The 27,817-nt window shown below is 42.0% G+C and overlaps 1 protein-coding gene across 1 annotated transcript in view; it reads left to right on the top strand.

Moving 5' to 3' along the window:
• The window catches only part of EYA1 (EYA transcriptional coactivator and phosphatase 1), a 172,553-nt gene that overhangs the window by 31,250 nt on the left and 113,486 nt on the right, over window positions 1-27,817 (top strand). The window contains 3 exon segments of the mRNA XM_043601189.1: window positions 8,393-8,462; window positions 8,784-8,929; window positions 12,623-12,760. Coding sequence (XP_043457124.1) covers window positions 8,393-8,462; window positions 8,784-8,929; window positions 12,623-12,760 — 354 coding nt within the window.

The following is a 27,817-nucleotide window of genomic DNA, read 5'->3' as shown; positions in this document are numbered from 1 at the left end:
TGCAACTTTTCTTCAAGTGTCAAGTTATGTCAAAATAAAATATCAGTGAGAGGGGCACCCGGATGGCTCAGTCGGTTAAGCATCTGACTCTCGGTTTTGGCTCAGCTCATGATCTCACTGTTCACAGGATCAAGCCTTGTGTCGGGCTCTGCACTGACAGTGTGGAGCCTGCTTGGTATTCTCTCTCTTCCTCTGTCTCTGCCCTTGTCTGCTTCTCTCTCACTCTCTCTCTCTCAAAATAAATAACCTTTAAAAATAAGATATCCATGAGAAACATCAATAGATTTAGCCTACAGCAGTTTCAGTGAGTAGTGATTTACTTCCCCTTGTGCCCACTTGCCTGTATGCCCCATTTCTGTTGCCAGCATAGTTCCTAGCAGATCTACGTGGTCATAAGTTCAGGGAATAAATGGATGATTTAACCAATAAGGTGAGGAAGTGGAGACAGGGAGGAGAAAAGTGTCTTTCAAGTACGTAAGCCGTGAGAGGAGAAGAGAAGGTAGTCCATTAGAAAGTAAGATACGGGGCTGAGGATGGCATTTAGAAAGTCCGAGTGGTTTTGGCTGCCAACACAAACTTTACAGAGGTAGGGGTGATAGGTATAGGCCAAATGGGGATAACTGATGGAGGGAGGTCCCTGCTGGGACAGCAGTGGCTTAAATCCAAAACAGAAGTGGATCGCCTTAGAGAAAGGAATAACTTTTCCACAGAAACATCCGGAACAATGGAATGGAAGTTAACGTGCATGAGTTTGAAGTAGAGGACGAGACACTACGTTAAGGGAATTCCTGTCCGATTCTTCTGTTCAAACCCTCCAGTAGCTCCCATTCATCTCTGAGTAAATGCTGATTCTTTGTAATAGCGAAGAGCCCCATCAGACCTATTGCCTGCTTCCCACTAGTCCTTCAACACGCCAGACATGCTTCCAGTCGGCGCCTTTGCCGTGACCGTCCCTCTGCCTGGGGCACCTCTCTGTACACCTACCTGCCTGACTCCTTCATCACCTTGAGTCTTTGCTCTCATATCACCTTCTCTATAAGGCACCCCGACCACCCTACTCAGTGTTGCAAAACTCTCACTGTAGGCTTCCAGTCTCTCTAACATGCTAACCACCATAACACAGCCCTTAGCAAAGTGTATCATTTACTTGTGTATTAGTTTTATTGGTGGCTTTTCACCCCACCAAAATGTAAGCTTGTGATGGTGAAGATTTGGCTCGCGTTGTTCATTCGTATCCTCAACGCTTAAAAAGTTAGGCACTTAGGTATTTGCTAGATGAATGAATGGATGAATGAATGACGGCTTCTACGTTTTCCTCGGAAGCAACTCATTTTGAGCTATCAACTCATTTGATAGTGATAGGCTTGTGAGCTTGAAAAGATGAGAAGAATGAAATAGATGCCACGAGGAGGTGGGAAGCCCGAGGCTGCTTGGAATATAAAAGAAGGTTGGCAATAGAGCCCGAGTCCAAACAAAGGTAGAATGATGAATGTGGAGCCTTTATGGCAGAGCAGTTTTTCTCTACGAGAGTTTTGCTGCTCAGGTAAAAGTGATATTTAAGGATTTTCCGGTAAGGCAGGGAAGAATGTGGAAGTAAAAGGACAGGTATCAGTAAGAGTTTAAAATAATTATTCACGTATCCTCAAAGTTTTTTTTTTCTTTTTTTTTAAAGCAAAGGTAAGGGATAACAAATGGAGAGAAAATAGGCTGTCGAGGGGTCCTGCATCTATGATAACGTTGGAGAACAGATGAGACTGGAGGAAAGAAAATTCTGGAAGGAGAGGATGTTTCTTCCTTAATCTCGAAACTCAGTGAGACCTCTACCGCATGCTTCCGTAGTCAGTCCTCTGTACTTCCTTTCTTCAGCCTTCATCACTACTTTTAAAATTACTTTGTATTATCTTTCCTCCTGCTAACCCATAGCACTATGAGAACAGAAATTTTATTTGGCTTGGTTACAGTTACAGTCCTAGCACCCATCATGGAATTGAGCACATGGATGCTGGTCAGTAAATGTTAAGTAAACAAATAAATTGGTTGACGCTGTTGTGGTGCAAGACTGTGGAATGGTGGTGGGGGGGGAAGGTTCACAATGTGGTCTTGAGCTTGATGGTTGGAGTAGAAGACTAGAGTTGAGGCCTAGATGGAATGAGAGAAGTGTTGGATACATAACCCAAGACAACGTTGGGACTTGTTAGCGGATATAGTCAACTATTAAAGTTGTTGATAAATGCGAGGCCATGTTCAGGAGGTGGGTCATTCATGGAAGTTTTTAAGAATTGCCATAAATCTTAGGAAAGGAAGGCCTTGTGGGAGAGCAAACAACAACGATTTGGAAGAAAAAGCAGTGAGGATATGTTTTTCAGGTCTCTTGTAATATCTGGAATCTGAGAGGATGAGTAGGATCTACTTGGAAGAAGCTCTGCAGGAGAAGCAAGGTCCTTGGAAAAAGGCTTAGCAGAAGGTGCAGAAGGTGGAAGGAAAGTTTGGTGAAGAGACTGCAGCTATAGGGGATCTCGTTTTCCATAGATTGATTCTCCATGTCGCACAATGGAGAAGGGGATGGAGTACGCTAGGGATTTTTTCCTTCCTTCTTTCTGCCTTTTTTGAGTGAAAATGTAAAAATCATGGCCTGCTGGAGCAGTTGTGAATGGGACTTAGGGTTTATAAGAAAAAGAGAAGCCTGGAGAAAGCGATCTCTGAGCATTTGACTCCAAGACGGTCTTCACCTCTGTGGTCACTACTCCTGCTTCCTTCTCTATGATGACTTCATTCACATCTCAACCTTGGGTGTCTTGAGGCAATAGCAAGGATAAAGAGGAACTGGAGCCATGCTGACATTGGTAGTAGCCGTCTCACCTCTGTGCCTCAAGGAACCTGAGCATCTTAAAGCATTAAGGAGGCAATGAAGCTCCCACTTTTCCAGGGAAATCCCCAGGGATCCTTATACGGGGAGACTGGAGGAGAGCAGGTGATTTTCAAAGGCATGTTGCCGAATTGAAAATGGCAAGGTTATCATGTTTTTAAAATTTAATGATGTTCTGCCCATTTACTGTTTACCACTGAAAAGCAGTATTTTAGCGATCTAAATGTATTAAGAGCAGTTGAGGTTGAAAATAACGTTTTTAGGGATTACAAAATATCTTTGCCTTCTGTTTCTTCCATTTCCACAAAGTCTAAATTTGTTATTAATTTGTTAAATGAAGTGCCAGTTGATAATATTGATCATATAATATAATGTTGATCATATAATCAAATAATCATGTAATATAATGATCACATAATATAATGGTCATCAATATAATGTTGATGTCTGGTAGTGTTTGAAAATTAGAAATAGGAACAGGAATGCTTCTAGAGGAGAAAGAAATGTCAAGTATGAAAAATAGGATTTCTTTGTCTTTTAATTGCTCGTAAAAAGGTGGTGGAATTATGGCAGTGATGAAGTAGATGAGGTCCCTGCCCTCAAGGAGTTTGCGTTCCGTGGGTGAGGCAGGTAATAAAGAGCTAAGTGGTAGTGAAAGTAAATAGCCTACAACAGAAATGAGAGCAGATCAAAGCATATAGCGAGGAGTGGCTGGGGGTCTCTTTTAGAGGGACGGCCTCTCTGAAGGGTGGGCATACGAGCAGAGATCTTAGGGAATAAGTTCGAGTTTATGTATGTATGTATTTTATATAATTTATTTTTAAAAAAAAATTTTTTTTTTCAAAGTTTATTTATTTTTGGGACAGAGAGAGACAGAGCATGAATGGGGGAGGGGCAGAGAGAGAGGGAGACACAGAATCGGAAACAGGCTCCAGGCTCTGAGCCATCAGCCCAGAGCCCGACGCGGGGCTCGAACTCCCGGACCGCGAGATCGTGACCTGGCTGAAGTCGGACGCTTAACCGACTGCGCCACCCAGGCGCCCCTATATAATTTATTTTTAAGTTTGGGTTAATTTAAATGTAAGAGGATAATGGGGCTTAGAGTTGGGGACAGTTGTGACATGATCCAATATATGTTTTTAAGAGATCAGCATTTGTTGTGTGGAAAATGCTTTATGGGAGAAGAGCAGAGAGGAGGGTAAATAGAAACAGGGAGACCAGTATTGCCCTGGCTGAGAAGAGAGAGGACTGTATTAGCCCGTGTCCTTCTTAGAAGAGCCACAGAGGCAGGACTAAATGTGCCAGGATTCCATTAGGGGAAAGGAGTGGAGGAGAAAGAGGGGAGGGTGAGGCTGTGTGTGGGGAGGGGGGGGGGTCCTGACCACCATTCCCCGGTAGCCATCACGTTGATAATTGCAACAGGGTGGTAAACGAGAGCAGGGAGAAGTTGTCAAGTAGAGGGCATATTCTGAAGGGAGAGCTGGCTGAATTTATGATGAAATGATAGGAGAGAGAAGAGTCAAAACTTTTGGACTTTCAACTTGTCCATCTGAGTGATGTTTTTAATGAGATGGGAGCAGTGAAGGAGGAACTGCTAATTTGGGGGTTTCTGTTCACCTTCTCAGGAGATTCTCAAGCTTAGGTCCTCCCCTCCCTTCCCACAACAAAGATTTAGGGAGGTTCTTTAACTTCTGGGTTAGAACGAAGAGAAATAATGGCATAATAGGAAACAAATGTACTAAAACAGAGAGAGGCATTAGTTGCCCATACATTCTCAAGGCTCTGGCGTGTGTAATTTGGAGCTTACTAATGGTAAAAGAACCATTTTATTTACCTTGATGAATGATCTGGGAGCGTTCTTTTTGCTTTAGGATGTTCTGGTCCCATGAAATTTAAAAGTAATCATAATTCCTAAATTGTTTAAAAAGTTAAAGGTGTTTTAGGCAATTAAGAGGAAAAGTACTTGAGGTATGACTTGGAAGATTCTGGACTTTAGTCCACACAAAATTGTAGGGGCTCGGATTTAGGGAAATCCCCCAAAATAGGGCTTTATTATATGACATTAAATATTTAATCATTTTAGGGGCACATCGTTAGGTAATTAGTAGCAAGATACCCAGGCAACATCACAGCTTCTTATTTACATGTATTTTATAAAGGGTACTATTCACAGGTGCCTGGGTGGCTCCGTTGGTTGGGCGTCTGGCTCTTGATTTTGCCCAGGTCATGATCTCATGGTTTGTGAGATGGAGCCCCATGTTGAGCTCAGTGCTGACAGCATAGAGCCTGTTGGCATTCATTCTCTCTCTCTCTCTCCCCCCCCACCCCGCTTGTGTTCATTCTCTCTCTCTCAAAATAAATAAACTAAAAACAAATCTTATTCACTCCAAATTATATGGCCAAAGGACTGAATCAGATTTATTTTGTATGTTTACACATAACTGCAAAAATTTAACCATCCTTCACATCATCAGGGTTTTAAAAAAATCTACTTTGCTTATGACCTATTTCTTCACATTCTTCATATTGTTGATTGATTTCTTCCCACATGCCAGGCCCTGTCGGGTGCCAAGGAAACAAAAGAGAGCAAGGGGTCCTTGGTCCCAGAAGCTCATGGTTAGCAGAGGAACTGAACATCTATACACATGTTAACTATAATGCAGCACGGTTAAGTGCTACACAGCCAATGTTTACGGCACTTCAAGAAGGTACAGAGAAGGAAGATATTATCGGAAAGAGATGATGATGTTTGAGTCCCACTGGAGGAGTGTTTGTCAGGCGGGGAGAAGGCCTTAGAGGGCAGAGGGTCTGGTCTGAAGAGCCCCCCGAGACGAAGATGAGCACGCATGGCATGTGTGGGCAGTCCTCAACTCCAAGGAGGCTACATATTACTAAACCCAGGGGAGGGGGGATGATTGAATCTCTGGACTCTGCCAAGAAATTTGGAACTTTTCCTAGGGATAAGCGAGCACAGTTGAGAGCTCCTAAGCTGGAACATGGACATAAAGAAGTTTCCATTTAAGAAAGATCACTGTGGTGGCAGTGCAGTATTGTGTTCAGGTCCGCAGATGGGACACAGGGAACGTGACAGAGGCTAACGAGAGCCGGGACAGGGGAGCGGGGGTGGCGTGTGCAGAACAGCTCAACAGGCAGTATCTGGATTTGGGATGGGTGACTTGTGTGACTCATGAAACGGAGGGAGGGAAAATGAGATATTCTGAGGTTTTTTGTTTCTTCACAGGAGGTCAGGAAATAGTGTGTTTTGATGGAAGGAGTCAGGCAGTCGTGGGTTCAAATACCACCTTTCCCATGTATTTGCTCGAATGTGTTACTTAAGTTCTATGCCCCATATGTAAAATGGGTCCACACAACACGATTGTCTGTCCCAAGATCAAAGAGAAGAGTTGGAACTTCAGTCTGAGCCAAAATTAAATTCTGATTCCAGAACCTGTGCTCAATTACCACACGCTGAGCCCCCCCCCCCACCCCGATCTCTTTCTTCATGTGTACACGCCTATACTCCACATTCAACCTTAAAGCTTCACGGAACTCACCGCACCCTGTGTAATAAGCCTGCTACAGTCTCTTCTGTTATTCTGTTTACCTGTGAAAAACTTCTGGGTGCAACCTGTGAAGTTGAGTTTGTGATCATGGGTCCTGACCCACAGTTTGAAAAACCCAGGGAGAGAGCTGGGCAAGAATAAAAGGGATTTCTGTGGCTTCCACCATCCGGTCGCATTGCGTTTTTGTTCTGGTTTAGTTATTTATTTTTTAAAGTCGTTTTGAACTGTGATTGTCCAGGGAAGGTATTCCTCCTCCAGCTACTCTGCCGGGTATATCTACTTTGCCCTTGGTCTCTTTTCAGGCTTAGCAAAGGAGAACAGGAAAGGCTGTAGTCGAGGATGACCTGGGCAGGTGGTAGTCCTTGTTGTCCAAGTGTGCTCGCACTAATCCCTCCCTTCTATAAATTGCAATATTTAACTAATCCCCCCATGGCTATTTGTGTGTCAGCGTCCCCACATGTGACAGACAGAACTTGTCTTTGCGTGTTTGCATCTGCGGCATCTAGCTCGGCGGCATCTAGCTCGGCGGCTGGTGCGGAATAGTGACTCAACACGTGCCCGCAGGTCGGGGCGCACCAGCTGACTTGGCCTGCCCTCGCTTTAACGCGGACCCCGACTCTGCCAAACCGAGAGCCACGTGGCTGAAGTCTGGCAGCTGGCATGCAGCACTGGTATGAATCTGGATCTGCGGTCACTGCGTGAGGCCGGCTTGCTTTACAAGGAAAGGATCATTCCGGATCCAGGTTCTGGTCCAACTCTACCGCTGTTCTCCCGAACCCAAATGGAAAACTGAGCTTGAGAAGTATACGTGGACTGATGGGACATTATGAAAAATGTATCAGACTTTGAGCGCATGGGAGCTTTTAGAAGGATTGTAATACGCAGCATAGTTCATAAATAATAGAGCCCCTGAAGACTGGGATTACTATTGGAAGATGATGAACCTATTATATCTTGTAATTGTACCCAAAGACTATACATCTTAGCTAGGTAGAGGGTAGAGGATAGGGGTATTTACATATATTTATATGTAATACATGGAAACACATAGAGCTGTGGGTATATATAAGTATATGTGTGTGTAATATATATCGCACATAAAATTGCCCCTATTTACAATAAAGCTGAGAACTACCATTTTAAGGCCTTATGTTAACAAAAATGGATTTTTGTTTTAGTTCAGGACGAGTGTAAAAGAATGGTAGAGTTTAGTGCATTTCTGAGACCTACTGAGTAACGTATATGTGATTAAAAAGAAATGAAATTCTGCTTGAGTGTTTGAATAACCTCTTTAAACAACAACAAAAACATTTTATTTTATTTTTTTAACTTAAATAACTGAAGTTCAGCACGTTTCACCGAAAAAGGCCCAGGAACACTGCCTCAGTACAAGAAAGATCAGGCTTCGCTTGCAACTTGAGAAATTTAAGAGCGCCGTAGGAATGCATTTTTACTAAAAAAATGTTGCTAAATTCACGCAGGCGAATGAGGAGCGGCCCCATTTCTGCTCACCTGGGAGAAGATTAGACTGCGTTTCCCGTTAATCCAGGGTCAGGTGTGTGTGTGTCCCTGAGCGCACACAATAGGCCAGGTGACCTTTCGGTCCCGCCCAGCCCTGCAAATTCACCCTCGTCCCCGCCCCCCTTTGAGCGGGGCCCTTCTGCACAGTGGCCAGGACTCCTTGTCCTCTTACCCTGCAGCTGCCAGCTATTTCAGATGATTGTGACCACTTTCTAAGACCTAATCTAAACTTAGAACCACTTCATCAGTTCCCAAAGGTTGTTCCGTAGATTTTCACCTGGGTTGACCGCATGAAATTGCCGTTTTTTTTTTTTTCAGGCCCAAAAGGTTGAATGCATTTCGTATGGGCTACCTGTCGTTCAAACTAGATCAGCGTTTTATGCTGATCTCGTATTTTGCTTTGACTGTTATGTGTTATTTTTCTTTTTTTTTTTTTTTCCAGCAATTGGGAGCAGTAGCTTCAGCCCAAGACCAACTCACCAGTTCTCCCCACCACAGATTTACCCTTCCAAGTAAGATGTATTTTCTCTCAATAAATGCCTTTTCTGGGTAGTCTTTTACCTTATTTCAAGTCATGTTTTGTGCCCACATGTTCCATCTTGATTTAAACTAAAGTGCATTTCACAGAGCCGTAAATGTGTTGACACAAATTTCTTTTGAGCGTCACCTGGAAGAGATACTGAAGTATTTCAGTACTTTGTGTATTGTATTTGGAAGTTATACTTGAAGAGACCGTCTTTAACTGCAATTTGTGATATGGTTGTTAATCAGTTACCTTGCATGTTTCCATCTAATGCATGGGCTTTCTATTTTCTGTCATTTCTGACAAATAGCAGACCATACCCACATATTCTCCCTACCCCTTCCTCACAAACTATGGCTGCATATGGGCAAACACAGTTTACCACAGGAATGCAACAAGCCACAGCATATGTCACATACCCACAGCCGGGACAGCCGTACGGAATTTCCTCATATGGTGAGTAATCCCGTTACTTCAGTGGTGGGATCTAATGGGCATACCTGTGTGGGGGGACCTAAAGACTGCCATCTTGGGCCACTTTAGAAGGTGTGATCACCTTTTGTGTCTAAATTCTTCATCTGATTGTTTTCAACGAGCCTTGTAAGAAGCGGGGCTACTTCTCTGGAAGTCGTCAGTGGCAGATAGATTGCGTGGTTCGTATGCCGTCTTGCTCTCCTTCCCCCCCCCCACCCCCCCGGCCCCCATTGGTAGCTCAACTTTTAATTTGCTGCTTGAGCACTCGGTTGTGGAATCCAAAGCATTTTAGTGCATATTTGAGATAAAACTTCTGTGAATGAAGTCTTTTAGGGTAAAGATACGTTTCCTATTTATCAGATGCCTAGCTATGATTAGGGAAGTACAAACAGAATTCAACAAATCCTTGCTCTGAACGAGAGGCTGGTAGTACTTTTAAATTTCAGCATTATCAACCATTAGGAAAAGTGATCTATATATCACAGCTTGGGCTGCCCTTTGAAGAGGCAAAGCAGGAAACCTTTAAAGCTCACATCCCTATTTGTTCCTTCCCACCTGGAGATTACCTTTATCTTGGTGTAATTTAACTCCATTGTTAAAGGGTCAATACCTGTAAATTAAAAATAAATCCAGCAAAACCCCAAAGTTTAATTTTAAGAAATCTTAGAATTTCAAGATACCTTTTCTTCAATTGAATTGCAATTGCAACTTTAAACACATTGCACTTTGTTTGAGTAGGAAGAAAGTGAATTATTAACATTTCCTTAAGAAAAAAATCTAGCGATCAAGAAAACGTACATGGAAGCTTGGAGGAAAGGACTGATAGAATAAATAAATCTGTGCTTATAGCAGTATATTGAAAGAAATAATGTTCTTTAAGCATTTCATTAATAATTAGAAGGCAAGTTACTTTATTCCTTCTTTATTTTCTATCTTTACCCCAAACCAAATCGACTATATATAAATTTCTTATAAAATATACCGAAATTAAAATGTAAATTATATATGATTTCACCCTTTATGGTTTCATTTCAAAATTACCCAGAACTGAATGTTATTTAGCTAGGTTTTTTGTTTTTTTTTTTCCTAGCTAGGCATTTTTAAGCCAGATTTTAGAAACAACCATAAGATGGACTTCCTAGAATTGTCTTGCATTTCTATAACTTTTATGCAAGATTTCTGAAAATAATGTTAGATATAGATCAGTTTTATCTGCCATCAACTCTTAACCAATTCTTGTGCTAAATGAGGAAAAAGGACCTCGGATTTGAATTCCATAGCTTCAACACTATGATGTGAGTTGAGGCAGTCCCCGGTTTATATTCTCAAAATGTATTTGTAACCTGATTATTTGAAGTGTAAATGTATCTTCCGGTGCAATCAACGTGAACGTGCTGGAGGCCTACCAGGCCTGCCAGGAGAGGGTGCCCTTCATGCCATTGCCTCGGCTGCCACTCACACAGCTCCTCTCTTGTTCCTTCTCCTCTCCATTCAATTATGGTAGGGCCCTTTGCCACTTTCCGGGCTGTGGTCTAGGACCCTTCCAGTACTGAACCATTAGTGGATGTCCCTATTGTCTGAGATAATTGTTCCAAGAGCAGAGATTCTGAGGTTCAAATCAGAACTGGTAGAGTGAGGATAGGGATTTTAACGAGAGAGGTGGGGGTCGGGAGATGGTAAGGGCAAGGCTCCGTGTCGAGGGCTTTGACCCCAGGGCCATCTGTGCTTATAAATCTCCTGAGTCCTCAGCATTTTCCTGATCACTGTCTTCCTTCTCTTTTGGGACCTTGAGTACAAAGAGATGCTCCCAGTGCTTCTGACCAGGCATTCTATTTTTCCTGGGCCAGCGCATTGAAAAGTACGACCGCCATCTCCCCTCTGCTTGCTTGTGAAGGAAGAACACGTAGGTCAGGGTTTTTAACTGCTGATAGTCAAGGTCCAGATGGTCTTAGAAGACTTTCTCCCAGGACTTGTGCCCCCTGGCTTTTTACTTAGACCCTGTAAGAAAAGCTAGGCAAATCTTTTCATAGTGGGAATAATACATCAGTGGAGAAGAGAGCTTAACGCTCTTCTCTGGATTGGCATAGAGCCGAGCAGTATGATGAGTTTGCAGGCTTGTGGGTGGAAGCCCCAGAGACGGTGCAGCTGAGGGGGTTTTCTACCTCTTCCTGCTTTTCCTTATCTGTTCTCATCACAAAGATTGAGCCTCTAGGCCAACACCAGAGGCGGTACAGGAAGACTCAAAGCAGATTAATAGAACCCCCAATGGAGACAGAGCAGGGGGAAATCCCTGTTGGTGACCACATGGAAAGAAAGGGAGTTTCTTGAGCCATCAAGCCACCTGGCCGGGTCAGGTGTCTTTCCAGGGACCATTGATAAGGACGGGTTGCTTCTTGGTTTGGGATTGCCTGTGCGGGGAAAAGTCACATTTTGTTAAATGTTACGCTTCTCTTAAGACATAAATGTTAAGATCATCATGAGGCTATGTAGAGATACGCCAGGAATTACTGTAGGCTCCCTCAGCCAAGAGTCAGATTCTTCCACTGCCTCAGGAAAGTTACCTAACTTCATTCTACTGATGAAATTCCCCTAAAATGGAAATAAACTGTGAGACTACTGTGTCTTCTAGATCCCAAAGATATCATTTATCTTAAGTGCAAAGTGAAATTATTCAAAAATGTGGATTCGCTTGGCAGAAGACTTGCTCTCTTCCTTCTGTGGAAATTAAGGACCCTTGTTAACTTTCATGACTGTCTTTAATTACAATCCAGCGCTGAGCCCTGCACAACAATACTGCCAAACCCAAGTCCTAAAATTCGGATGTCAGCCTGGCATTCTGGGAAGTATTTGGAGGCCACAAACACATGATTTTTATATTACAATGATAAAAAAGAAAGCGTACTTTAGGCTACACTTAAAACAATAATATTGGAATAAATACTTGAAACTATAAGGGACAGAAAGGGAATTATTGGTCAGCTTTACTTGTTTGTAAATCACTATGCTGTTCTATATGATACAGTCCTTTAATATCCTCCTAGCTTCGTGCTTACTTTCTGGTGGGATCGGGTGGTTGGGAGGAGATTTTCCCCTGTGTTGCTTGGTTCTGTGCCCAATACTGTTCCCTCTGACTTCAAAATGAATTGAGTGCTAAAATCATCTTTGTGGCAGAAAGAGTAAAGAAAAAAAGGAAAAAAATGCTGTGAGCCTAGAGACTCTAATCTCCTCTTAGAAAAGAGAATTTTGATTTTTGACACTAATCTACACAGTGACTTTTAGAACAATCTAGTTGAAGTTTAATTATGGCTATTACTGGATTCTAAAGGAGATCATCTTTTAACCTCTTATAAAACAACAAAACTAAATCTAGAAATCGTATCACCGGAGTTAAATTTTATAGAAAAGGTAAATCGGAAAAACAAAGGACAATGGGAATAGTCGCTCAAATCTGTAATACTCCTGTTTTGTTTTGTTTTGTTTTGTTTTGTTTTGTTTTGTTTTGTTTTGTTTTCATTGAAGTTCTAGGTTAGGGTATTTCACTCTAAGCTTGCATACCTTTGGTTATTGAGATAATATCGGGAAGCATTTGTGACTGAACAGTTGTGGGAGTGTTTGGGGGGGTGTTTACCAGCTTTTGAAATGAACATATAGATAAGCTGTCATTAACTGATTTAGGTGCATTGTGGGCAGGCATCAAGACTGAAGGTGGATTGTCACAGTCTCAGTCACCGGGACAGACGGGATTTCTCAGCTATGGCACAAGCTTTGGTACGCCTCAACCTGGACAGGCACCGTATAGTTACCAGATGCAAGGTCTGTATACACACTGACACTACCCTTTTCATTAATCCTGGAGTCCAGTAGTTACCTTCTAAAAGTAGAGCCCTGTGTTCTGTGTAGGTAGTAAATGGTGATAGAAAGTGACTGGGCTTAGAGGCAAGATCCCTGGTTCTGCTTTGGCGCATCACTTACTTATTCTCTGGGCCTAAATTTCCATATTTATAACCTCAAGGGGTCAGACTGAATAGTCTCTGAAGTTCTTTTCAAAAAGCTCTAACATTCCGTGTGACGTTGAAGTTTTCCGCCTCTGCCTCTATCAGTTTTAAAAAAGGAATGACAGGGGCGCCTGGGTGGCTCGGTTGGTTGAGCTTCCGACTTCAGCTCAGGTCATGATCTCACAGTTTGTGGGTTCGAGCCCCGTGTGCACAGAGCCCGAAGCCTGCTTTGGACTTTGTGTGTGTGTCTCTCTCTCTGTCCCTCCCCTGCTCATGTCCTGTCTCTCTCTGTCTCAAAAATAAATACAAACATTAAAAGAAAAAAAATTTTTTAAATAAAAAAGGAACGACAAACCCAAAGTTATGATGTAAGAGGCTGGAGTGTGACACGTGCTAAAACCGCTGGGGTGTGGCATTACCAGCCAACCTTTTTAAAAGGGCTGTTTTCTTCACTGTCATTATCGTAGCTCTAGAAGTACAGTATGTGATATGTGTTAACTAAATGACCTACCAATGACCAAGAGATTAAATTGACAACCACTCAATGCATCTTCAAGATACTGCTTCCAAAGACCAGTCCCTGGGCTCTAAGTTTGAAACTATAGACCAAACATACCGCAAATGCAGGACAGATCAAATAGCTGAAAGTTTAATGCTCTCAATACTGGTTTCAGGAACACACAGGCGTAAATGTAACTGGCAGATTATTGTCATGCAAATGTGTCTGTAAAATAATGGAAGTTCTTATAATCTAAATATTCTCCTAATATCTTTTCACTACAAATCAGTTTAATCCCATTCAGCCTCTTAATAATGGTGCCAAGCCACAATTCAGTTAAATCCCTTATCACTACTTTTTGATTGAAGGCATTCTTTTTGTAGTGTTTATCTCTTTTATATCTCTTATTCTTCATTACGTTAAAATAGTTGTTTATTGCAAATAAATTAGAAAACAAGAAAAATAATGTTTCATATTTACTATTATGACTTTAATATTCTTCCAGGTATGTAGTATTGGACCATATTGTATAATATAATATTGCAACCTGTTTCTTTTCAGTAACAATATATTGTCAACATATTTTCACATCAATAAACTCGATTCTATAGCATCATTTTAATGATTGCATAGTTTCATATATATATATCTTATTTAAGAATTCCCATTTTGTTAGAAGTCCAGAGCAATGCCATGAATATTTTATGTGCATTTTTAATTATTTCCTTTGAATAAATTTAAGCCTGAATTGCTAAGTAAATTTTTAGACTCTTTTACAGATTTGTTATATATTTACACAAGGGCTGTGTATTAGCATGTACACATTGGGTAATATCTTTCTTTTTTTAATTTTTCTTTTTAATGTTTATTTGTTATTGAGAGACAGAGAGAGACAGAGCGCGAGCAGGGGAGGGGCAGAGAGAGAGGGAGACACAGAATCCAAAGCAGGTTCCAGGCTCTGAGCTGTCAGCACAGAGCCCGACGGCGGGGCTCGAACTCACGAACCGGGAGATCTGGACCTGAGGCTAAGTCGGTCACCCAACCGACTGAGCCACTCAGGTGCCTCTGGGTACTATCTTTGTAAAAATTGTCATTTTAGTAGGTACAAGATTTTATTACTATCATATATATTTTTTTAATTGAGAAGATAATCATTTTTTTCTTCCATGGCAGTGTTTTTCTTTGTCTTATTATTTCTTTTATTAAGATTTGTAAACTTTTATAATATTTCATAGGTAAACTTCCAGCTTCTCATTTTTTAAACTAAAATGTAATGGGACCAGATCTATTAATCTTTTCACACTTGTTTTTGCCTTTGGTATAAAAATACCTGAATTATAAAATTCTGATATATTTGGTAGCTACAAAATAAAAGTTGGCTTACCCCAGATAATATGTGTTGTTAGAGGGATGTTATATCTTATATGCCAGATTCCAGAACTTTCACGCTCCTCAAAGGAAGAATTATGTTCCTGCATGTGCTGATTATTTGAGTAAAGGGATAAAAAGAAAAAAAGAGTTGAAGAGATCGTGTTAATGAATTCAGTAGTCCTAGACTGTAGTAATGAGATGAACCATAACGCAGACAAGGCCTGTTTGCTTCTGGAGCTTGCATTTGTCAAGAACAGAGTCTTCTGAGAACTATGGGAGAAAAAGATAAGGCACCACAGCCTCTTCTCCATAGAGAAGCAGGTCCTAAAGGTCGGAAGGAGGCATGTGAGGTTTCTCTCGAGAGGAGAGCTTCCTCAGTGCGTGTGGTTCCTGGGCCCAAGCCCGTCTGCAGTCTCTTGGTTACCCATCCACAGTGAGCTGAGCAGAGAAGTTTTAAGGGTTTAGAAACTTTTATTCGTCCATAGTAAATCTCAGGTTGGTTAAATCAGGTAATAATTCTAAGAAATGGGGCTTACACCCTCTCTCGTTTCTTTTTTCATTTCATTCCTTTGGTAATACCTTACTGTATTTTGCTAAATTGTCAGTCCTGGAAGGATTAGGGGGAAAAACTAGTCTTGCAATTTCGGAGAGTTTGAGAGATAACATCCTTGAAAGTTATCTTTCTTCTTACTCTAAGATCAAAAGCTTATACGGCCGAATGAGTTCCTAAGAGGGCTAACCGACTGTCAGAGTATAAACATAGTGTGAGAATAGAGAGAACGTGGAAATGAAGGAGGAGGAAAGAAAGTTAGGTTGGAGAAGGAAAACTCTTGATTTTAAAAAAGAAATAAAGAGGAGAGCCCGGGTGCCTCAGTCGGTTAAGCTTCTGACTCTTGGTTTCAGCTCAGGTCGTGGTCTCACAGTTCGTGAGTTTGAAATGCACTGACAGCACAGAGCCTGCTTGGGATTTTCTCTCTTCGTCCCTCTCTGCCCCTCCTTCGCTCCCTCTCTCCTTCCTTCTCTCAAAAAAAGAAAGACACGTGCAGTACCAAATATAGCATTGCCTCTCTACCCATATTTTCCATTGCATCTGGGCATATTGGATATTGCATTAAAACTTCTTTGTGTTTTTGTGCAGCCTTTGGTGGGATGGCCTTTCCAGGGGGATTTCAGAACCCATTTTCCATGAATGAGATATTATTTTATATGGGTATTTCTATAATGGCCCTTGACTCAATTTTAGATGATTAGATATAATATGACTTCCACATATCAAGCCAGATAATTATATGCTATTAACTTGAAACATGCTAGTGTGGTGATGGTAATGATATATAATATGCTATAAACCTCTTATGGCCAGATTTGGATAAATACTGAAATTCTGATTAATAATGTATTTTTATAAGTATCAAGTGTATTATGAAAAATGCTTCACTATTATTAAATGATACTGTGTATCCAGTTGCGGGAATCTATTAGTCTTTGAGTGTTTTTTCAGTACATCTTTTTTTAATATAAAAATTTTTATAATGTCTTAAATTATTTTCAACATTATCCCAATTATTTGATCCTTAATGAATAACAGCGATTTCTGCTTAGATCAGTCTTAGAGCTATTAAACATTCTTAGAATCCTAGGTGAAACTCTATGTATTTTAGTGGTTTGGGAGTGTTTTACCTAGCTTTTTTCCCACGATCTTTTCACCTTTAAAATATAAGGTATGATCATCAGTTATTCAGAGATTTAGCTACTAGGATTTCATGATATTAAAATTTCACAATTCTACAAGACATGTTCTAGTAACTCAAATGACTCATAAACTGAAACGTCTTATGCTTACTGTGTTATGCTGATTCATTGAAAGAAACTTTATGGTGATCACCTCTTGGACAGATCTGCCTCCATCAGGCATAGAAGGGCTAGACTAAAGGCACGGTGACACCTTGCCGTCTGGTTAATGGAGTAGGTTCTAGGGGCACCTGGGTAGCTCAGTCCGTTGAGCATCCGACTCTTGAATTCACCTCAGGTCATGATCTCATGGTTCATGAGTTCGAGCCCCACATCCGGCTCTGCGCTGACAGCGTGGAGCCTGCTTGGGATTTCTTTCTCTCTCTCCCCCTCCCCCACTGGCTCTTTCTCTCCCTCTCTCACAATAATCAAACTTAAAAAACATTGTGTAGGTTTTAGAGTCAGGTTGCCTGTTGAATAGCCCTGCCATTGCTGTCTGTGGGCCTCCACAGGGCTTGACCTCTCCACATCTGCCCTTCCTCTTCTCTCGGGTGGCGATAATATTATATACTCTAGTAGTGGTGGAGTGAGATTTAATTGGGATTATCCAAGTAAATCACTCTGACCAACATGTATGTAGCCCATGGTAAGAACTGAAATGGTTGTTTTCATTGTTACTGCTCTCGTGGTGGTGGTGATGTGGTTCCTATTTATTACTTACTATTACTTTATTACTAAATAATAACTAGTGTTATTATTTAAAAAAAAAAAATTAATGTTTATTTTAGAGAGAGAGTGCAGGGGAAGGGCAGAGAGAGAGGGAGACCCAGAATCCGAAGCAGGCTCCAGGCTGCTGCCAGCAGAGAGCCCAGCGTGGGGCCCGAACTCATAAACTGCGAGATCATGACCTGAGCTGAAGTCGGACGCTTAACCAGCTGGGCCACCCAGGCACCCCAGTAATGTTATTACTGTCCAGCTTTCTCAAATACTTAAATGCTCACTCCCATTCGCAGGAGAAAAAAAAAATATATGTGCAGGCATATATATAAATTTAGTATATACATTATATACTAAAAGTATGTATATATGCATATATAAGCATACATATATATGTGTGTGTGTATGTGTACATATTATAAAACCAGCAAAGAGAACTCTAAGAACCCAATAACCATATAAGCATAGCAAAAAAAAAAAAAAAAAAAAAAAATCCAGATCTAGCTAATGTCCTGGCAAAAAGGAAAATCACTATCAACACAGACCAGGCTGTTTGTACATGATCCAAAAATTGGTGGAGAGACCAGAAGAAACAGCCAGGGACCTGAAGAAGAAAATCAGAAGAGAGAAACGGCCGTGCTGCTGACGTGGGTGGCAGACGTCGGGGAGGAGAAGTAGTGAGTGCACAGAAGGGCTACTGTGAAAGACAGGAACTTAGTTCTGCCGTGGCGGGAAAGAAGGAGGCATCATCCGAGTGCTCGCGCCTCTGTAATCCCTCAGTCATAGCTCTACTTTGAGCAAGAAGAACTGGTAGAAAAAAGAGAAGGCAGCCGCCACATAAACGGCAAATTGTTTAGTTCAGAAATCAAAATGAGGAAAGAAGATAGGAACGTGACATCCTGCTACACAGAGATGGAATTCTCTAGCACCCGTGCAGCAAAACGGTTAATGTTCACGCTGCAGGGATTAGTGCTGAGGGCTGTTGTCTCCATCCATGTGAGGACCGTGAACGATGACTTTAAGGGATAAACCTGAAAACGCCAAAGGATGTGTCAAAATGGAGAATGATTTTAGAACAGTCAGACCCTGCTATGTTGTAGTGCACTTAAATCATAGTACCAATAGGGAAGCCTCTCAGAGAATGCTACAACAATATAAACTATAGTTGCCTATAGTGTATATATTCTTGAGGGCAGATTTGCTCTTCAGATAACTGAGACCTTGTGTCACACAAATTCATATATAAGTGTATACCAGCTCTAGGAGAAAGCTTTATAGAAAGTGCACTTCTGAGTGCAGTTTGTACTTGAACACTTTTATGACACTTGAGGAACAGAATTAGTTGGTAAGTTGTGGGTATTTGCCACTTCCAAGCCTTGGGAAGTATGCCATACATGCTGCCCGTGTTTGGTCCAGGGGATCCTTCTGGATCCTTCGAGCTCCAATGTTCAGCACTTCTGTTGTGGTAGGCTTCTGTGGATCTTGCACGTGCCTCATTTTAAGACAAACAAGGGCTGAATTTTTGTTTTCTTTTTTTTTAAACTTTTTTTTTTAATGTTTATTTATTTTTGAGACAGAGACAGAGCATGAACGGGGGAGGGTCAGAGAGAGGGAGACACAGATTCTGAAACAGGTTCCAGGCTCTGAGCTGTCAGCACAGAGCCCGACGCGGGGCTCGAACTCACGGACCGCGAGATCGTGACCTGAGCCGAAGTCGGCCGCTTAACCGACTGAGCCACCCCGGCTCCCCTGAATTTTTGTTTTCTGTGCACTGATACTAATAGCCCATGAAGTAAAACCTCATGGATTGGGAAGTCTGATTGCTTTCCCTTTTGCTGTAAGATCGCTAGAAAATTCTGTTTCTGCTTTAGTGATCTCTTTTTGTACATCCAGTGAAAGTTTGGAAACAAGTTTAAGAGAGGACAAGAAAATGTTTCTGTTCATAGACCACTGTAGGGTTCACCCTGAAGAGGTAGAATCCTTGCTTTTAGCGTTGATACTTCCCTGCTCCCAGGGTTAGCCTTCGTGTTTCTGGAAGACGTTTTGGAAGGGTGTGAGGAGGTTTCCCTTCACAGGCCATTGACAAACTTTATGCAAATGGGTTAGCCAAATGGATGAATATGTATGGAAAACGGGTCCCTGGCGACCCTGGGTCAGTTGTGCAAGTGGCATAGACAGTGTTTTCAGTGCTGCTGGCCAAAGGGCCCCGACAGCCAGAGTGAGGCGTGGATGTTGTGTGTGCGTGTGTGTATGCATCTGCATGTGTGAGTGTGTGGGGAGTGTGAGTATGGATGAGTGTGTGTCCATGTAAAAATCCTCTTAGAAGAAACTGCTTCAGCCTTTTATTTACTGGCCAATTTCACAGAATATCTGCCCAGTTTGTCACACACTAGTTTTTATTCACTTTTTAAAAAAGTTTTATTATTTCTTTGTTCTGAGAGGGAAAGTATGAGCCGGTGAGGGGCAGGGAGAGAGAATCCGAAGCAGGCTCCGTACCAGCGGCGTGGAGCCCTAAGTGGGGCTGGAACTCACGAACTGGGAGATCATGACCTGAGCCAAAACCAAGAGTCGGACGTTCAACCGACTGAGCCACCCAGGTGCCCCATTGACTTTTTATGTATAGGAAGCAACTGACCTGAAATCAAACTTTTACTTAGATTTTTTTTAATGCACGTTCCAGAGCTATTGCTGGCACCACCTTTCATTTACCCCCGCGTTCCACACAATATAGGCTCATAGTTCCATCTCCCACAGAAAACAAGAAACTGTGTTCGTAATTGTGAGGCTGAGTCACATGAAGAAAATGACATTGTGTTTGGCAATTTATTTAAGGTAAGGACATGCTAAAGACTTTCATGCACGAAAAAAAAATAGATTGGGTTAGAATTAGCTGAGCCTCAGCTTTGAGGAAAACCCAGCATCCCATAATAACTTAGTTCTATTAATTCTAGATGGTTGCAAGTAGTGATCCTCTTTACTCATCTCTTCATCTCTGGTGTCTAGTCATAGGTCTAAAATAGATGAATTTGTTTTTAAAGGTGGAGGGGTCGATGCCACAAAGAAGATTGAGATTAAGATTCATCATTGGGGTGCCTGGGTGGCGCAGTCGGTTAAGCGTCCGACTTCAGCCAGGTCACGATCTCGCGGTCCGTGAGTTCGAGCCCCGCGTCAGGCTCTGGGCTGATGGCTCAGAGCCTGGAGCCTGTTTCCGATTCTGTGTCTCCCTCTCTCTCTGCCCGTCCCCCATTCATGCTCTGTCTCTCTCTGTCCCCAAAATAAATAAACGTTGGGAAAAAAAGATTCATCAGGACCCTAGTTCCCTTCATTTGAAGAAGTGAATTTGGAAGTTAGCCTAATAAAAATCTTGGTTGGTCTGTGATCATAGTTTGCTCAAAGCAGTCTTCCTTTGTGTTTGTACTTCTAGAAGGGCCAGTTGAGGGCATCACAGAATGGGAGGTGGGGGCATACAGTGCCTTTCTGATTGTTTCTGAGTGTTTTACCGCCCCCAAACAGCAATTCTGTGTGGTGCATTCGTTTCCTTCTGCACTGGATCTGCCATGATAGATAGGAGGGGCCACACAGACACACACGCTCGGAAACTGGAAGGCTCTGGAAACTTCGCTTTGTTTATTTTCCTTAGGCTTTATTGCTCTCACTTAGAGAGGAAGATAACCCAAGTTCTAACTGCCTCTTTGTATATTATGTTGTTTGTTCTGTTAAAGAGATTGGGGTTCAAACCAGTGAGAAGACACAAAGGAGGGCAGGGGGTTGAAGAGTGCATGGCAAGGGGGACCACTGCGCACCTCTCTATGCCTCACTTCTCTGGGGCTCGTGCTCCAGTGGAAGTGATCTAATAACAACCCAGTCAGCGAAACTGTCCTTATTTCCTTTGTTCTGCCTGTCCACAGCTTCTCACATATACAGCCGAAGTGTTTCCGTGTATGAGGCATTTAGAACCTCAGAACTGCTTAGCAAAATGTTCTCTGAAAGGTTTTCTCGTTGTCCGCAGACCTGACATTTTTCACAAGGAAAATTAGCAAACTCCAAGATGCGTGACTTTCAGAAAATGAATCTTAAACCTTTTGTTACAATCTGCGCGACAAAGCACTTGAGATTTGTACTTCTTGACGTACAGTGACACAATACAGGTCGAACTGAAGAATCGCTCTTGGAGCCTGCAGCGATGTTCACAATTTCTCCCTGACTTCTTTGCCGGTCTACTCACATTTATATTTTAGTTCACGGCCTTTTTGCGTCCTAGAACTTTTTTTGTGCCGAAGGTGATTTTTTTTTTTTTTTAAGTAATATTCCATTTCGTTTCTTTTGGCATCTTGTGTTATTTCAGCTAATGGGTACTGAAAATGGTATCAGATTTTTTTTTGAAATCCAGCTGCAGCAGTAATCAGTGGTCAGCACCAAATGTATTTTCTATAGGAACTGTTAGAGGATATAGAAATAGATCAAGAAAGGTAAACGTAAAGGCTCTGCAAGCTTTATTACCTAAGTGAAAAAAAACGCTCTTCGGAATATAAAAACTATTACCGGGATAAAAAGGAAAGCTTGGTCACTTAAAATCCTTCTTGTAGGAAAGGGGGGAAACTTTGGTTTTAAATAACCCATCTGGCCTTCAGAGGCTTTTCCCCGGGGAGTTGCACTAACTTCTGCCACATAGATCGTGCCCGATGATGGACATAGCCCATGGCAAAGAGGCCGGGGAAGGAAAGCAAATGGACTTCTGTGAAAATACACGAGGGACAAAGAGCATCCTGCTCGCAGAGTAAGTGCTAGGAAACACTCTAAAACATGGGGAGTACAGACAGGCCCCAGCAGGTTCCAGCATTCTTGTGTGGGCTGGGATTCTGGTTTTTAATGTGAGTCCTTGTTCTCTGTGAAGTAGACCTTTGACCTACACGTCCCCCTTTTCTTTCCTTTTTTTTTTTTTTTTAAAGCGTTTTGAAGTTAGAGCGGGGCAGTGTTCTCCAGTGAAATCACACAGAAAGCTTCGATTTCATATTTTAAACCGTGGCCTTTATCAATATGAACTCTAGTCTTCTTCATATGCTAAAGTAGTAGGGATTTATTAACGAAGGTTCTGCGAGGTTGGCTTATTTTTCAAATACAGTTGCTTAGCACCTATAGAACTGGGTGGCCCACACAGGGTCTTCTAGCAAGACTGTTTCTTGTTTTTTACGGTTGATGAGACCACTACCCTTTCTCTGTAGGAATCCCTGACACGATCAAGAGGAAAGCAAAATCTTTGTGATATACTCTCTATGGGCAACGTTCTATAATTTGCTTTTAAAATGGCTTCCTAGCCTAGAAGAGAGCTATACGGAAGAAGCCTTTTAGAAAGGAGGTGGTTTGATTGCACGTTTATTCGTTAAACGTTTCAGGTACCTTTGTCCCAACCGTTGGTATGTCTGTGATGTTTATGTAACCAGAAGTTACGCCCACTTCTCGTAACCTACGATTCGCTCTCAATGTGTCTCAGTCAGAAAATCTAAAAGGTGGATTTGGCGTGATAGAGTGGAAGACGGTGACCTGAAAGTGGAGACAGTTGGTCATTCCCTTAGAATCCTTGTCCAGGAGAGAAAGCAGCGTTCACTCTGCTTCTTGGGAAATGAGGAGGATGTCTGCCTCAGCTACCTTATGAAGCGATGTTGGAAATAACCAGAGATGATGGAGGTGGAAGTGCCAAAATATAAATGGACTATTAAAAAAAAGAATATTATTGCATTCTGAATATGAAATTTCTCATACGCAAGCGAGACTCTTAATTTCGTTAACATACCCACAATATGCCAGTACCTGAGCTCGCAGCAGCCTCTTAGGAGGCCCATATCTGTACTGAAAGGTCAGGGTTTTGTCAGGATGTCCTTGTAGTATGTATAGGGATGGGATATTCTTCCATCTCTGTGATCCAATAAGATTTTATGAGGTGTTCCAAATCCATGATGCTGAATCAGTTTAAAATCTTACTTGATGTAAAATTCTGGATTTTCTTTTTGGAGACTGAGAAATACTTCACATCCTTCCAGAAGAGTGCTTATAAGTCCTGCAGTTAATTTTCTTTCATTTAAAGTAGTGACTGTAATCTAGTGTTTAAAGACAAGTCTTAGGAGCGCCTGGGTGGCTCAGTCGCTTAAGCGTCCAACTTTGGCTCAGGTCATGATCTCACGGTTCGGGAGTTCGAGCCCCGTGTCAGGCTCTGTGCTGACAGCTTGGAGCCTGGAGCCCGCTTCGGATTCTGTGTTTTCCTCTCTCTTTGTTCCTCCCCCGCTCGCACTGTGTGTCTCTCTCTTCTCTCAAAAATAAATGTAGACTAAATATTAAAAAACAAATTTAAAGATGAGTTTTTATACATCATCTAGTTTAAAGAAAAAAGTAAAGTGTGTATTCTCTAGGTAAAACCTGAGAAATAAGTTGAGTTATTATTTTTTTTCCTTTCCCTACTCTTCTTTTTCATCACTGGGCAAGTGAGGAAGTTGAGAGGCTTTTTTTCTTTTGTGATGTCTGTTGGACTTCAAGCTGCCCTTCCAAACTGCCCACAATCGCCACCACCAACAAAAAGAAAAAAAAAAGACTTATTAAAAGGTTTCCATCTGTTCCTACACCTGATTCTTTAGGTCAGTTCTATTATTACTGGACCCTTTGGTCACCACCCTGGACGAAAATTCTCTAGCGCCAGTTCTGTCTCCCACTTGAGCCTGGAGGAAACCCTTCAAAGGCATGAATCAGCCATGGTTTTTCCATCTCCATGTGAGGCAGCAGGATAAACACAACACAGGAATCTAAGGAACGTAGGTCAGGATGAAAACAAGACTAAGGAAGAGGCAAATTATGTGGCTTCAGTTAGTGCACTGGAATCCCCAGAAAGGGAAATCGGTGCAGAGAGGAATAGTCAGGGAAAGCTTATTGGAAAGCTAGGACTTGAGCCAGGTCTTGAAGGATGGGAAACGGGGACTGGTAGAGGGAAGCATTAAATAAGAGTAGCAGGAATGAGTCTGTTGTGTTTCCAGGATCACAGGGACCCCATCCTGAACTAACATGGCGGACTGTGGATGGGGGAGCTTGGGCAACGGTATGGGCAGCAATATCCTTCCCTTAGCACATCTGTCCCAAACTCCCATCTCCTTTCTGTAGGGCCAGTTACCTACACATATATATCCTTGAGTTTATGACCACTTCCCCCCACCTCCTTCACCCTTTAACATTTCCTGTGTCCCAGTATGCTCCTGTTGGAATGTTCAGAATTTAGATTCTTGGGTTTTTTAGTTAAAGAATGCCATTTCTTTTTCCAAACTGTTATTCTTTTCTTAAAGGATCGAGACACTTCTCTCACCTACCTTTAGTCCCTCACCCTGCTTTTCTAAGAAGCGTTCACTCTCTGATCTTCTCCTTTGGGCAATTTGTCCTCACTGCCTGCCAAGAATGCACTGCCTGCTTTTTCTGCACAGTTGTGTTTTCCTTCCCAAACTTACCAGGTGTTTTCGCTTCATTCACTTGAGCAGCTTTGCCTCTTAGAGGTATTCTGAAAGGAAAAATTTTTTTTCAGTGTTCTTTTCTTTCCCCTCCCTGACCAAAAAAAAAAAAAAAAGAGAGAGAGAAGTATTGCTATGATTTTTTCACCATAGTAAACTATTTAAATAGAGAAGATTTTCCTCTTAATGACTGGGTAAGAAGGTTCCCCCGCCGCCATCCTGCTTGGAGCGTAAATTCCTAACTGTACCAAGAATAATCCTGGACATTACTGGAGCGTCACTTGCACCCCCTCCCTGCCAACCTCCTTAATTAAGAAATAATGAGTTCTAAGTGGGAATTGCTTCTGCTTTGGGGAATTTTTGTAATACTAACATTACATGAAATATAAAGCATCTTACTACAGAACATTTCTGCTTTCTCCTTTACCTAGAGGTGACTTTTCGTGTAAAGTCATTTGTCTCTAGGCAGGAGGAGAAAACTTCTACTTTATTTTGATAAAGGAATTCTGAATATTAAGCCTGATTCTGTGACCTAAGATGAAAGTGAAGACTCCTAAATCACATAGAAACTCTCTGCAGATTGAACCTAATGGACAAAGGAGGTCTGTTTTTTTGTTTTTGTTTTCGTTTTGTTGGTCGTGTCTTGCCCTCCCTCGCCTCCAGCGTCCGTGTTCAAGCCCGCCATCCGGCAGCCCTCGACACAAATGTGCCTCTCCTGCTGGGCCTGCCCCGGGTAGGAGGGGGGTTTTGCGGCTACACACCAAAACTTTCTTGGGAGCACTGTGGTTGTGATTTTGCCTTTGTGGTGTTCTGAACTGGTGAAATTCATCTGGCGGTGTTGGCACCGATCTGCATCAGATCAGCTATCAAGGTGGGACCCTGTATTCCCTTTACGAGCTTTAGCACAGCTTAAGGACCCCAAATGCCCCAAACAGTCTCTGCGAAGCTTCCCTTCTATAAATGCTTGACGAGCGTGATTACTTTCTTAGTGGAAAAAGAAAGGCTGTCCTGGTTACGTGCTTCTGAAGTAGCTGTGAAAACACCTACTGAATTGGAACAAAACGTAGTGGTCCTAAAAGTCAGGTACTGTAGGCGTTTGATAAACCTGTGGATTTTCAGGGTAAAACCCTCCCCTTTCTCCCTCAAGGAGACAGTAATTTCATGTCCAATGAGGGGCCTAGATGTGCGCTTTTTTTAACAAGCATCTCCTGATGATCGCGTGGCAGTTAGTTAGCCATATGTTCAATATGTTCGTTAAAAAAATTCTTTTTAAGATCTTGCCCCCAACACCCCATGCCAGCCCCGATTACTTTGTGCACAGTACATATACCGTAGAGATTAGAAATTTCGACACTGGGGCAAGACAGCCTGGGATTGAACCCCAGCTCCGTCGTGCCCGTTTATGTCTTCTTCAGTTTGTTCATCTGTAAAGTGGGACGTAAGCGTACTCACCTCGTGGGGTGGTGGTGAGGGCCCAGTGAGCTGTAACATGTAGAATGTTGTTTTGGGGGCCCAGCTCAGAGTTATCACTCAGTAAGTTTTAAGTGCTATTATTCTTATTATTTGCTTTTCTTAATCCTATAGAAAAGGAGAATGAATTTCAGAACTTCTTACAAAGCAATAGAAAATAGGTAAGAGAGGACAAGAGAGCATTGTGTAGACTCTCAAACCGCACAGAGCTATTTTTGAATTTCAGTTTCACCCCATGAAAGCTGTATTATTTTAACCTAACCCTGTGTGTCCTTATTTGCAAAATGAGAATATTAATACTCCCTATAGGATCAAGGTGTGGTGGGGTGTAGATAAAGCAGGTAAAAGATGAACACATTCCCAACACACAGTAAATGCTCAGTGGACGTTGTCTTTAGTGTTACTGTATGGGATAATACTGGGGATATTTGTATGGGTTGACTACAAATAATTAATTATATAAGCTCTAAGTTTCTTTTTAGCCTATTTAATAGGGAAAGGACTAATGAGCTTAAACGTAAGTGGTATTTATTAACTTGTATCAACTTGCTAATTATTAATTAGCTTAAAATACTGATTCATAAGTCATGATACTATAAACATATTTGTGTACATGTTATATAAAATTATAATTTCTCTAAAAGTATACATTACAGAGAAAGAAAGAAAGCAAGCAAGAAAGGCTCAGTAATCTAGCCTTAGGAGGAAAGAGAAGAGGGGAACTCAGGGAAGGTTTTTCTGAAGAAAAGAGTTTCTAGTTGCTGTTGAGTTACGAAGTTGATTAGAAATTAGGACCGAATGGGGAGGAAGTAAGAGGTGCAAAGAATAGCCTTAAGAGAACCACATGTCGCTTCATTTGTGTCAAGTCAGGCTGGAATGTGTATCTGGGTGAGTTGGGTTGAGGTTACTGGGAAGAAACCAAAGAAGTCTAAAAGATAATCTGGAGCCAGACCAGGGTCTAAGAAATAAGCTCTGGTAAGGAGTTTAAATTGTATCCTGAGGGCAATAGGAAGCCACTAACAATTACTTTTTTAAACAGGGAGGTGAGAAGATCAGATATGCTCATTAGAGAAAGTATTCTACCTTTGTGGAAAATGAACTGGAGGGGGCCAGAAGATGGGCAGGAAACCAGTAAAGGAGGCTTTTGCAGAAATCCAGTGTTGGTGGCCTGGACTGAAAGTTAGCAGCTCTCTTTGCCTGAGTCCTCCACGAAGGCAGGTGGGGCAGCCCTATAGATCCGATTCTGGTGGTGAAACGTTCCTATTGCCTGAGCCCGATTCTCTGGTGTGTCCACCTCTCCCTGAAGTAAGTCAGACCCTTTTGGAAGTTGCATTAAGTCTCGGAGGCCACAGGAGTGCCATTAAAGCCTGTTTCACCATACTAAATGGAATGGAATCTCAGCCTGCAGTCAGCCAGTAAATGAATATAACTTATGTTGAATTCCAGCTAATGTACAGTCTTAGAAGTAGCATTAAGTCTGGAAAGTCACTTGGGTACCATTTCAAGTACTGAACTGTGATTTACTTGGTCATACCTCAGTGGCCAATACGTGCCAATATAGCTTCCATGGCCCTTTCTACTTTGTTCCAGGGAATAACTTATGGAA

The sequence above is a fragment of the Prionailurus bengalensis genome, chromosome F2 (genome assembly GCF_016509475.1).
Source record: "Prionailurus bengalensis isolate Pbe53 chromosome F2, Fcat_Pben_1.1_paternal_pri, whole genome shotgun sequence".
NCBI lineage: Eukaryota > Metazoa > Chordata > Mammalia > Carnivora > Felidae > Prionailurus > Prionailurus bengalensis.
Note: the sequence above shows the minus strand (reverse complement) of the source record. Positions and strands in the feature narration are given on the sequence as shown.